General features: G+C 38.7%; 1 protein-coding gene across 1 annotated transcript; it reads right to left on the bottom strand.

Annotated features, from left to right (window-relative positions):
- Nucleotides 1-814: 814 nt before the first annotated feature.
- On the bottom strand, nucleotides 815-11,054 carry LOC129242034 (uncharacterized). Its single transcript, XM_054878593.1, has 2 exons — nucleotides 6,648-11,054; nucleotides 815-898 (listed from the first exon to the last, which is right to left on the bottom strand). The coding sequence occupies exons 1-2, from the start codon at nucleotides 11,052-11,054 to the stop codon at nucleotides 815-817; spliced, it is 4,491 nt and encodes a 1,496-aa protein (XP_054734568.1).
- Between the last annotated feature and the right edge of the window lie 2,478 nt (nucleotides 11,055-13,532).

The raw sequence follows: 13,532 nt of genomic DNA, 5'->3' as shown, positions 1-13,532 counted from the left end.
GAATTTTTGGATTCTCCAAATTCTAGTTCCACAAAGTGGGTCAAAACGTCAGTCAAAAAATAATAAATATTTACAGACATAACGAGATTTGAGTGATAGCTACTTTCGACAAAAAGTTTGAAATTCATTTTCTCAAAACATCAAAAAATTTATAGGCTATTTTAATACTAAGGGGACGATGTGTATTGTATTGTGCCTGTGCTACAAGAAGGCTACTAATGTGGTTTAGGCCGAAGAGCCAGTAAACCTCATAATTTTTGAAGGGCCATTGAAACATTCGAAGCTCCAAGTTTTTTGTTTTATTAAAATGAAAAATCTCAATAATTTTTTTTTTATGAGACTTACTCAACCATAAGAAATCTTTGAGCATCACTGATAAAGATGTTTTGCATACTAAAAATTTCATAGTTTTATTTATGGAGAATTTTTATATGAAGAATCTAATGGAAATTACGGTTTGTCCAGCGCATAGCACAACACTAACTAATAGAATCATGCTTTATAATGAGGTTGGTTTGGAATGAAGTCCTAGCAGTTTCCTCAATGAAATTTTTTTTTAATTTATTTTCACTTAATTTACTTAAATTACTAAATAAATAAATAAGTATAGCGAGATTTTACTGCATGTTGTATGGTAGGTCCGTAACTTAGAAATACTCGTGCGTAGACCCTTTTTTGTCACTCAGTCGGGTATCAGATTGCAATTGTGTCTATGCAATCACAATGTGTGTAAGCGCGATTGGTGTTGTAAGTAGATGTGGTATACATATACTTACGTGTCTTTGCTATAGATATATGATACATATACATATACTTACTCGTATTTGCAAATAGTGGTAATCGCTGTGGCTGCGTAACGTATACGCTGGTTATTATTATTGCCATTGCCATTTGTGCGCTGATAGATATATGAAATCGGGTGTTTTTAAAAGCTTTAGTTCTTAGTCCTTGGAACTTAAAATGATAGCACAAAACGTAAATATTGTTGGAATGGATTTTTTTTTATTATAATCTGATAACTTCATGGCATTTATATTTTGAATATGAGTCACATGGTATATTCGATTAGCGCAATTTTTGATTATTTTTTCCAATAAATCTGATCGTATGGCGTGAATGGTGGCTTGAATATTGGAATAAATCGATTCTTAACTAAAGCCCGTGGCTGTCCTAAAGCAGCGTTTCGGCATGTCTTGTAGCTTTCTCCACTGCGTATCACGATCATGCAGTTGCAGCGTGATTATGAGCCGCCGGGCAATTGCTTAAATGTCTCCAGCAACATATCTTTGTCCTTGCCCCAAGTACTGGCGGCTAACGATTTGAGTACCTTGTTGTCGTGTCTTGGACTTTTATAGCAATTGCGCTTGTGTGCGCAGAGATGGAGAGCAAACTATTAAACGTAACTCCCAAAATTTTCGGGTTGTTTGCTGTCGTTATTGGTGTGTCGTCGACGTTAACCTTGAGCCGAAGTTCGACCTCCTTTGTCCAGGAGGTAAAGAATGTTGCCGTGGGCTTAGTGGAAAATTGTAGATTCCTCGCAGTAAAAATGCGAGATATACTGATGACGTTATCGTTTACTTTGGTACATAGGCCTCCGATGGCATTGCCTGATGCCATTATCGTACAATCGTCAGCATAGGAGACCAGAGAGACTCTCTCTGGTGGCTGGGGGATGGTGGGCCGGCGGGGGTGTTTCCCAGGTTTCAGTCCCAGTGGGACTACTCTCCCTGATTTCGACTTGTCAGGAATTATGAGAGTAGCCATGGACATATTGAAAACCTTTGTAAGGAACCCTACTCCCAATAGACAGAGGTTTTTCAGCAGTAGCATGTTAAGTCTGTCAAGGCCAATGGCTTTTATGGCCCTCTAAAAGTCATAAATGGCGCACTGTTATTCGGTAGTTGGTGCAGTCGTCTGGTGGCGGTCTGCAGACCGGCGGATTCAATATAAATTGCCATCTAAAATAGCTCGCGCATCTCTTCGGGTCCGACGAAGTACAACCGCTGAAGGTGATAGCCACGGTCGGGCTCGACAGGGACCTTACGATTCCCATGTCAGCCGATTCTACGTTAACGGAATGACTCGGCTTTTTCCCGACCAAAGGCTGTCGCTCCAATAAACTAGCCCAGTCTAGTGCATTTACCCGTCATCTACCTCTTCACAATCAAGTAATTTTCCTTCCGTTCGTTTGTTTATTCGTTCAGCCTGACGACACTGTGAATTAGGAAAGCGCAATCTTGTATTCTATCATCCTTGGCTGGAAAGCGCTTGTTTTTCAAAGTAAATCTCCAGACTTTAGAAGCGTTGTTCTGGCGTTAAACGATTCATGATGACTTGCCAAACCTTACTGAACAGAAATGTCAATACAGTGTGCCATTTTCAGTTGTCACACCATAGTTATCGCTATCGATGGTTCTCATGCAACTAAAAGAACACCCAATAATTGAAAGTATATGGGTGCGTATGTATGCATGTACATACGAATATACTCGTAAGAGTGCGATTGAGAGTTTCGCCTGACATGGATGCATTGGGTGCATGTCATGCATTTCCGGATGAGTACCACTTTGAAAATGTAAATCTGCTTCCTTGTCAAGGATACCAGCTACAACATACACCCACCGTACATTTGTTAGCCATAGTTTGAGCGGCAACTAGCTAATGCATGCGAAAGCTGACAACAGCTGCGACTATGGCCTGGTCGTTGGTACAATATTATTAATATTGTTGTCGCTCCAGTGGTGGCTGTTGCCATATGCAAACGACTTGAAGGCATTTGTGTATGGGTGTGTGCTCAGTTGACGCGTTGTGTTACCGCTACTGTTATTACAGTTTCTCTACTCGATTTTGTTGTTGTTGTTTGTATTGCTGGTGCACATATGCTGCTAAAGGGTGTTATGCTCGGTAATTGGAGTCATGTTTAAAAAATAATAATACGGCAACAGTGACACGGTTAACAAGCTCACGCACTCGAATGCGTAAAGGGTAGTGTAGGCGTGCGTAAATAATGCAAAAAAAAAAAACACGTGCATAAACGTGCAAACCATCGCAAACTAGCATACGTGCATATGTATGTATCGAAAATCACAAAGTAAATATGAGTACGCTTGCATGCATGCATTTAGGCGCTGCAGCTGGCTTGTTCTTTGTGGTTGTTCTTCCTTAAAAAAAAAAATTGCAAAAATAAAGTTTTCCGAAAAAAAATGTAGGCGACCTGCAATTTATTGCGGCATAAAAATATGAGAACATTCATAAAGCGGGTGTTGGGGCTGGTGCTTCTGCTGATGCTTTTGCTGCTACCAACGCAATTAGACACACATTGTTTGTACTTTTTATAGTTAGTAGCTTGTGCTAAGTGCATCAATGTATATATTATACACAAACCAAGGCTAGTAGCTGTAAATATAAATTTATTTGCTTGTGGGCGCTTGATAGATTATCTGTCAGAGCGACTCTATTTCTGGGCCACCTTTTTATATGCCCTATTTACTCACAAAGTAACTTCTGGTTTGCCGCCGTTTATGCCTGCTACATAACATTCATATATCAATGTGTAGTTGTGCGTGTGTATGTATGTTTATATACTTATGTGTATGTATTTTAATATATGTAATTGGTGTTTTACGCCAATTGTTGCAATTAGATAATTCCATTGCCTAAAGTGCAAATATTTGTTAATTCAGTAATAAATTAATAATTAATCAATGCATTTAAAGTTCAATTTGTTTCCTAATTGAATATTCATGAGCAATAATTGCTGGTAGATATGTCTACTAATTGCCTCCTATTTTATATTTTTTACATTTGTATTTAGTGAAGTCAGCTGTGTATTAAAGTATTCCGAACTAAAGGTAGAAAAGTGGAATATTCGATAAATTATTCAGTACTACTACGTCCAGGGTGAAGAATTAAAGCAGGCAACCAAAAATATTTATGCTGCTTGTTAACTCAATTCAGTAGAATATGCAACAGCAAAGGAACAATATCAATGAATCTGTTCTGGTCGGCTATGCTCTTTAAATCATGGATATCGTCGAATTGAACCGACATTACGCTGGAATTCAAGATTACTCAGAAAACTGTAAGCCATACAGATAATTAAAGGGTCTTCCAAAACAAGCATGTTGTAAAGAATGTTAAAATTTAGACTTCTTCAGGTTTCCCTATTTTTTGTTTTTAAATGTATGAATAAAGGACATGTATAAGTTTTTTCCATTTAACTCTATTTTTGGCTAAGGTTTTAGCTTAGTCCCAGGATGCTTGGTTTTCATCCAATACCTTTTTGGTATTTCTTTGAGGTCCCCATCAGTATTGCCCTTGTGCCTTCCAGTTTAACACAGTGCCGGCAATCTCGTTGCTTGGCCGGCATGGAATGAGGTCTTGCCAAGTCGTTTTTCTGTTCCGAATTTCTATTTCGACTTGGCTGGTGTTTATGTGTAACAAATGCGCTTCTTTTGAAATACTGTTTGGCCAGGAAATCGGCTGTATTTGTCGTAAGCATCGGTTGATAAAAAGTTGGAGCTTGCGACTTGTTGCCTGCGTCCGGTTCCAAGTTGTGCATCCGGATAACAGCACAGCCTTGATACTGCAGTTGCTGCATCTCCAAACTTTATTGAGTGCAAGTAAAGCACGTCTCGCATTATTTATGCGGTTCGTGCTTTACTTGCACTCAATAAAGTTTGGAGATGCAGCAACTGCTGTATCAAGGCTGTACTGTTATCCGGATGCACAACTCGAAAATTTCAAAATGCGATATCTCTGCGAAAAAAAATGATATTTGAGCAAACAAAACGCCATTTGAAAAAAGAAGGATTGTATTTAAAGATGCCATCCTTTAATTTTGGTGAAAGAAAACATCTGCAAGGCTACATAACCTCAAATATGGGCAAAAATGGTGTTTTTTGCACTTTTAGGTTAGGATATCTCGAAAACCAGAGCTGATAGAGCAATTCTGAGGCCATGGATTTGGATTTAGCACATCATAAACCTTTGGAAATATATAGTCTGGTTTCTGGGTCTGAATGTTGGTTAAATTTTGTCGGCCTGTGTAATCATGTACGCGCTTCGCTAATGTATTGGTTGCTCCGCTTAGCAGCTCAAAATCATACGACTAAATAAAGATAGCGGAAAAAACTTATAGACAAAAATGTTCACAAAAGAATGCTCTATAAAAAAGCTCTGAGGTATATTTTCCATAAAATCAATAAAAAAAAGGTTATTACGCTTTAAAACAATGCATCCCTTAATTTTTCGCGTAATTTTGTTTATAACTTTTTTATTATTAATTTTACAATAAAACGTTTTGAATGAAAGTTGTAGATAATGTTATTATCTACAAAAAAGTATTTCTACAAAATTTTCGTAACTTTCGAAATTCATGAGATAATTGCAAAAAACCAGTTGCACCCTTTGTTATGAGGAATTAAGTATTTTCTTAATCCTGTTAATTATTTTTTCCGAGTGAAAAACAATGTGTGGATTTGTTCACGCACCAAGTAGAAGAGGGTGCAATGTATTTTCGCAACCTTATTTATAGTATCAAATCTGCAAAGCAGGCACTGTTAGCTTAACGAAAAATACAGATGGAAAAACAAATATGATAACAACATTATATGTATGTACATGCTAATTTTTGGTACGGTTACAGAGATCGGATGTTTCTACTGTTATTTTAGAAGGAATGCCTGTAGGTATAACAAAGAAAGAATGCCTGTAAATAATACAAAGTATTTTCTATAACTTAAACTAAATGGGGGTTTATGCAGATTCCTGCTGCATACATACTCCCCCCGTTGGAAGGTGTAGGCTTTCAACCAAATCTGTTTCAACCGGAAGTGCTGCAATCTTAGTTATAGCTCGTTTTACTGGCCCATTTGCTGTTTTAATGATTGCTGCTCTAACATATCCGTCAGCGCCACTGAAGGTGTGTTCAACCCGACCCAAACTCCATTTTAAAGGCGGTTGATTGTCATCCTTTAAAAGCACCATAGCACCTTGTTGTATGTTTGCCATAGGGTTTCGCCACTTAGACCTCTCTTGCAGTAATAATAGATACACAGTGCTCCACCTTTGCCAAAAGATTTGCTGCATCTGACAAATTCGCTGCCACCGGCTTAGACGGTTCATATTTAGATGCGTAACAATTGGTTCTTCTATGGCTGTAAATGACCCACCAATGAGAAAGTGCGCTGGTGTAAGCACGTCAAGATCGTCTGGATTTTCTGTAATTGGACAAAGGGGACGAGAATTTAAAATAGCAGAAATTTCACAAATGAGAGTGCGAAGCTCATCGAAGGTTAAAATAGAGACGCCAACGGTGCGATAGAAATGAAGTTTTGCGGACTTGACCGCAGCTTCCCATAAGCCGCCAAAATGGGGCGGGGAGGAATAAATTTCCAATCTATTTGATTTTCAATGCAAGCTTCAGCTACTGCTCTATTGTGATTTTGATCGGCGAATAGTTTTCGCAGCTCTTCTAGCTCATTTTTTGCCCCAACAAAATTTGTAGCGTTATCAGACCAAATAGTGCTTGGTTTGCCTCTAATGCTGATAAATCGTTTGAGTGCAGCAATGAACGATGACGTCGATAAATCTTGGACAAGTTCAAGATGACATGCTTTCGTTGAAAAACAAACAAAGATACATACGTAGCATTTCACGGGTGGCCGGTTGCGCACCTCACATTTGTACTGGAGTGGTCCACAATAGTCAACACCTGTTGTATTAAAAGGTCTAGATGGTCTCACGCGGTCTGTTGGAAGTTGACCCATAATTTGCTGCAGTACCTTGGGCTTAAGGCGGAAGCACCTCAAGCATTTATTAATGATTTTTGAAACTGTTTTGCGTCCACCAATGGGCCAAAACTGCTGACGAATTGATGCTAATAAGCTCTGCGGTCCTGCATGCAATAGTTTACGATGATAGAATTCAATGAGTGCGGAAGTGACTGGATGCTGCTTAGGTAGCAAAAGTGGGTGTTTTGCCTCGAATTCTAAATTCGAATTATAGAGCCGCCCTCCAACGCGTAATGAACCAAAGTCGTCGATAAATGGATTGAGTGACAGTAAATGGTTGCAGGAAGGCAACTGTTTGTTTTCTTTCAGTACTTTGTATTCTGATGCGAAGTGCACTTGTTGGATATGCCTGATTAGCAGCAGTGTACCACCTTTAATGTCGTCGACTGTGAGAAATCCAGCTGATGGTAAAGTTCGTTTTGATTTAATGTGGTAAAATTTGTAAACGTACGCAAACACGCGCTGTAACTTGCTGAAAGAATTTTGGAACTTGCAATCGTAAGTTTCATCGATTTGAGTTGCAGCAATTAAAACATGGCGCCGTCTTTCTGGAAGATTAGATAAGAAATCCATATTGCTTGGCCAATGCGCTGAATCAAATTGGAGGAATGAAGGTCCATTAGCCCAAAGGGTGTTATTTAGAAGATCTTTTGGAGTGCAGCCGCGCGAAAGAATATCCGCAGGATTCAGTTCGGTTGGAACGTGATGCCAGGTCATACCTGATGTAAGCGATTGTATTTTAGCTACGCGATTTGATACGAATATGTTAAAATTACTGGGAGCAGATCGTAGCCACGACAATACAACCATTGAATCCGACCAACAATGGCACTCATATGATAGTTGGCTATTTTCCAAAATATTTGAAACCAATTCCGCTAACAACAACGCAGCAGACAACTCGAGTTTCGGAACCGTGATCGACTTCAAAGGTGCAACTCTGGACTTGGAACATAGAAGATGTATTTTGTTGACGCCGTGCTTTTCAACGCGTGTGTAAACACAAGCACCATAAGCGGATAAACTAGCATCACAAAAGGCATGTATTTGAACGCGGGCTTGCAGTGCAAGCACGTATCGTGGAAAATGAAGATTGCTAACGAATGAAAGTTGACCACACAAGTCTAACCAAATGGACTGTAGCGATTGCGGCAGGCTTTCGTCCCAAACCAGTTTTTCCTTCCATAAGGCTTGCATAAAGATCTTCAGCTTTGTGATAACTGGGCATATTAAGCCAAGTGGATCGTAGAACCGCGCTATGACTGAAAGAATAGATCGCTTTGTAATTTTCTGGGAATTCAAAATTGGTGTGAAACTGAATAGAAAGTTGTCTGAGATACGTTCCCACACAAGGCCAAGTGCCTTCGTCACATCTGTACCATCATGAAACTTTATGAATTTTTCGCAATTACTTTCGTCTTCATCTTTCAACACATCAACTTCATTAGAACACCATTTTCGAATTGGAAAGCCTCCTCGTAGAAGTAGCTGCCTGATCTCTTGCTTCATTTGTATGACCTCCTCGATTGAATCGCCACCAGATATCAAATCATCCACGTAAAAATCTCTTCGAATGATTTTAGCGCCGACTGGAAATGATTCCTCCTCATCAAATGTAAGCTGATGCATAGCCCGAATAGCTAGGAAAGCAGCAGGCCTCGTTCCATATGTGACCGTGTTTAACTTGTATGTCTTGATTTGCTCAGATGGGTCATCGCGCCAAAGAATGCACTGCAACTGGTCATCAGGGCTACTCATTTTAATGCAGCGATACATTTTACATATGTCGCCAAGTAGTGCAACTTTGAAAAGTCTAAAGCGAAGCAAGATATTAAAAAGTTTTGGCTGAATGATTGGCCCTGGTAGCAACAAATCGTTTAACGAATACCCCGAAGAAGTTTTAGCGGACCCATCAAAAACCACGCGAAGTTTTGTTGTGGTACTGTCTTGCTTTTTAACGCAGTGATGCGGTAAGTAGTAAACTGGTTTGTCTGCTTGAAATGATGCCAGCGACATATGACCAAGATCCTTGTACTCCTGCATAAACGCCGAATACAAAAGTTTTGTGGATTCATCCTTTTGGAGTTTTCTTTCTAGCGCCCTGAATCTACGTAAAGCAAGATAATGCGAATCACCAAGAGCATCAAGATCGGTTTTAGGTGGCAGTCTAACTGAGTAGTCCCCTGAAGGCAAACGACGAAAATTTTGTACGAAATGCTGCTCACAAAAAGCGTCCTCTTCCGATAATGCTGGAGTAGAATCGAAACCATTTTCGATCTCCCAAAAGCGTTTAACAATGTTTGAAAGTGTATTAATGCTATCATGTGGCGGTGTTAAATTTCTAAATGACGAAAGAGTTATTAATTTATTACTGATATGTGATACGCCTCCAGAAACCACCCAGCCCAACTTAGTTTTTTGCAGTGTTGGTAGGTGATCAGCAATTCTAAATTGTCCAACGCAAATTAAATCATAGAATAATTCCGCACCGATCAAAACATCAATACGATTTGCTTTAAAGAATGACGGGTCAGCTAAGTTAATGTTGTTTGGTATGTTCCACCCCTCAATGCTGATATCAAAATTCGGCTGATATTCTGTTATTCTTTGTGTTATTAAAGCTGTGAACGATGTCGAAAACCGACCATCTTGCGCTTGGGCAAATATGTCGACGCATCTGTCTGCATTGAGACTCGATTCTCCAATGCCAGATACTGAAACTGGTGAATGATGAGACCGAAGTTGAAGTTGATTTGCTAACCGGGATGTAATGAAATTTAATTGAGACGCAGAGTCTAAAATAGCGCGACAAGGAATTAATGTACCGGCACGATTTTTTACTAAAATGATGGCCGTTGCTAACAGCACACAATTGTTAGACACATTTTCCGAGGCTAAAGGTTTGGGACTTGCAACTAATGATGTTAATAGGGCTGATTGCGATGTTGTAACCTGGCTATTTGTTACAGGCGATGCCACAATTGGTTTTGGTACACTATCTTGCTTGCCATTTAAATGCAGTAAAGTGTTATGTTTTGCTTGGCAATACCTGCAATTGCCAGATTTGCATTGCTTAATAGTGTGACCCTTGCGTAGGCAATTTAAGCACAAATGAAATTTTTTTGCTTCCTTATAACGCAAATTTGGAGAAAGATTCAAAAAAGAAGTGCAACCAGTAATAAAATGCTCTTTGGATTCACAAAAAATACAGAGTGGAGTGGGTTTGCCACCACCTACAGTAACGAGTACGCTTGCTTTTGATTTTGCTTGAGATACAATATTTTTCACCTGTTTGCTAGGTGCCTGTATGACCATAGCGTTTTCCAAATTCTCCATCATGCGGCATCTTCTTTCCAAAAACGTTGACATGTCAGTCCATGTAGGTAATTTGTGTGCAGATAAGTTCTCTTCCCATTTTTCGTGCGTTTGTCGATCCAGTTTGCTTGTGATGAGGTGAATGAGTAAGCCATTATATATATCTTCAGTAGTTGCTAAAGTTTGCAGAGCTCGAAGATGTGCATTTACTTGATCACTTAATTTTCGTAACCCATCTGATGCGCCCATTTCCATACTTTGTAGCCCGAAAATTGCCTTTATGTGTGCCTGGAAATGAAGTAATTTATTATCAAAACGTACTTTTAATAAATCTAAAGCTTTGTCATAATTCTCTTCACTGGGCTCGAGTGAGCGCACAGTGTCTAAAGCTGCATCACTGAGACTGGTGATCAAGTACTGCATTTTTTCTAATTTGGACATCTCCACGTCTTTGTCTATTGCTGAAGTAAACGTGCTGAAAAACGATGGCCAGTCGAGATAGGAGCCACAAAAAACTGGAATTTTTAGCTCAGGTAGCCTGGATCGTCGTTGTAACTGCTGCGGCGTAATGTCGTCCCAAGAGAATTGTCGTAGTGTTGAAGAGTGCGCGCCAGATGACTTATGTTTTGTATTCAGCCAACGATTAATTTTTGCCTCTACCTCAATATACACTTTGGAGAAAATTTCGTCAGCATCAGACTCAAATTCCTTGCGGTCCAATCGCCTAAGTGTTGATCGTGCATTTTCGAAGTTTGCCTGCAAACGCTCAGCATGTTTAAGTCGCGCAGAAAGTTCGGCCTCATCTAAGTTTTTTAGCTGCTCGTTCGTAAGGAAGCTATTGAGATTATCTAGCTGGCGTTGAAACGCATTGCCTTCCTTTTTGTAGAAAGCGATTTCACCTGCTACACCAGGATTCTCATCAGACGATTTACACTCTTTCGGCATTTTATAAATATATTTTCTTTTGTTGAGTTCTATTTACTTTTCACTGCACTAATTGTCTTTATGTTTGTACTAATCGTTAACAGTTAATAGAAAAAACACCAAATGTCTTTATTTTAAGCGAAAAACAACCTGTTTGCCTTCGATAGCTGTACTTGTGTAAATGGGTATACAAACACTCACGGCCGCGACGAAAATGTACATATGTTTTAAACTATGTGCGTACAAATATGCGTACCGAAATTACTTCTACTTGGGATACGAAAATTCTAATACGATGCGGTTAATCGAATAATTATATATGTATATTATAATTTATTCGATCACGTCGGGGTCACCAATGTTATGAGGAATTAAGTATTTTCTTAATCCTGTTAATTATTTTTTCCGAGTGAAAAACAATGTGTGGATTTGTTCACGCACCAAGTAGAAGAGGGTGCAATGTATTTTCGCAACCTTATTTATAGTATCAAATCTGCAAAGCAGGCACTGTTAGCTTAACGAAAAATACAGATGGAAAAACAAATATGATAACAACATTATATGTATGTACATGCAAATTTTTTGTACGGTTACAGAGATCGGATGTTTCTACTGTTATTTTAGAAGGAATGCCTGTAGGTATAACAAAGAAAGAATGCCTGTAGGAATAATACAAAGTATTTTCTATAACTTTAACTAAATGGGGGTTTATGCAGATTCCTGCTGCATACACCCTTATTTCCAAGATGGCGGCCGCGGGACACAACCCCCGACCCCGAAAACTCAAACTTAAGTTCACAGTGATGGGCTTTACATAATAAAACCATAAACTCGCTTACTCCTAAAATTACAAAGTTGGCTATTTTTTTCGTCTCTTTTGACTGGACTATATACTCCAGCGGATGCCAAAGGGCGCTTGGTTGTTTGTTGCGTCAAGAGCTGAGTCCAAAAGTAGTAAGAAGAGAGTAACAAAATTCATGCTTGTTTCACTCTTCTGGAGATGCCAAAATATGCCGTTTCTCTTCCGTTGAAGCGAAATGTAATTTTGCCGTTTCTGTACAGCTTGCCGATCAAAGCAAGCACTCCACATTGCTTCGCGCGAAGCTCGTGTCAAAAGTTCACTCAAAGTCCACAAAAAGCAGATATTTACAAGTGCGTGTATTGGAAAACTGGCAACTTTTAAATACCCACCATGAGCACGTCTAAAGGCTGTCATACGATAATCAAAATTTTGAAGGACTCGCTCACATATTATCACATTGAGTTCAGCGAGTTATATTGAGAATCTTGCTGCTGTAGCGCAAAGTGTTGCTGAAAATCCCCAAATATCGATATCTCGACGTTTTCAACAATTCAGGAATAGACTTTTGAGGGGTTTTAGCAGTAGATGTGCTAATGATGGGCATTTAAGTTATGCTGATTTTCACATATGATTGTTAAGAATCTTATTTTGAATAAAAGTAGCGAAACCTGAAAGAATCTAAATATTTACTTAAATTAATTTAATTTTTTTTTAATCGATGGTGAATGCATGCAGAGACTTGATAAATTTAAATACTTAGGTCTCTTCATGGGCAGTAATTCTGACAATTTCGTGGTATACCGATTGCTATCAAGAGCTCAAAAGATGGCAAGGTATAAAACCCTTGTAAGAGGTATGGATACTTAAAACAACAGACATCGACCAAATACTGAGGTCAAAAAGAAAGACACTGCGAACAATATATGGTCCCTTCTGGCGAGATCACGGAGCATATCGGATAAGATACAATCACAAGCTCGATGCATTGATACGTAATGGAAACGCAATACGCTTTATAAAAAGTCAACGAATCAAATGGCTAGGGCACATGTATAGAATACCCACATGGAGAGATTCCAGTATAGCATTCCATAGACAATTACTTGGAGACTAAATAAACGCTGGGTTGATGAGGTCGCAGCCGGCCTGCTGCTTCAGACGGGTCACGTTTTGAAGGAGAAAAATAAATTTGCCTGAAATTTAACTCTGTTTTGTTTTATTTAAACATTCCCGGTACTTTATGATCATAGGATATGTAGATAAATTTACTGTTGGAGAACTAACTTTCTCAATTAAATAAATGACACCAGTATTTTGTTTTAATTTTCCTTTATGATTGTCTTTTATTTTTTCGATTACTTTTTAACAACACCAATACCACGTCTATAAATGAAGAGAATTCAACAGGAAGTGAGAGATCAATTTTCAGTGTTACTGAATATAGTTTCAGTGTTGCCAATATACTCTCAGTGTTACCAATTACACTTTCAGTGTTACCAAATATACTTACATATATAAGAGATACTTAAATAGTGTTGCATAATGTTATTATTTGAATAAGGGTATTCCAACACGCCCCCCTCAAAAATAACATTCTTATTAAGTTTACAAACAAAAACAAATATTCAGTTATTAAGCTAAAGTGGTTGGTGTGCGTTCTGGGAAGTGTTAAATGATCCAGCATTCGCTGCAAGGAT

The sequence above is a fragment of the Anastrepha obliqua genome, chromosome 3 (genome assembly GCF_027943255.1).
Source record: "Anastrepha obliqua isolate idAnaObli1 chromosome 3, idAnaObli1_1.0, whole genome shotgun sequence".
In the NCBI taxonomy this organism is placed as follows: domain Eukaryota; kingdom Metazoa; phylum Arthropoda; class Insecta; order Diptera; family Tephritidae; genus Anastrepha; species Anastrepha obliqua.
Note: the sequence above shows the minus strand (reverse complement) of the source record. Positions and strands in the feature narration are given on the sequence as shown.

What these genes read in the sequence shown, in the direction of transcription:
- LOC129242034 (XM_054878593.1), bottom strand. Translation starts at nt 11,054, where the DNA reads ATGCCGAAAGAGTGTAAATCGTCTGATGAGAATCCTGGTGTAGCAGGT. An exon ending in GGCCACCCGTGAAATGCTAC is followed by an intron (nt 899 to 6,647) that starts GTATGTATCTTT and finishes TATATCTATCAG; the next exon opens with CGCACAAATGGCAATGGCAA.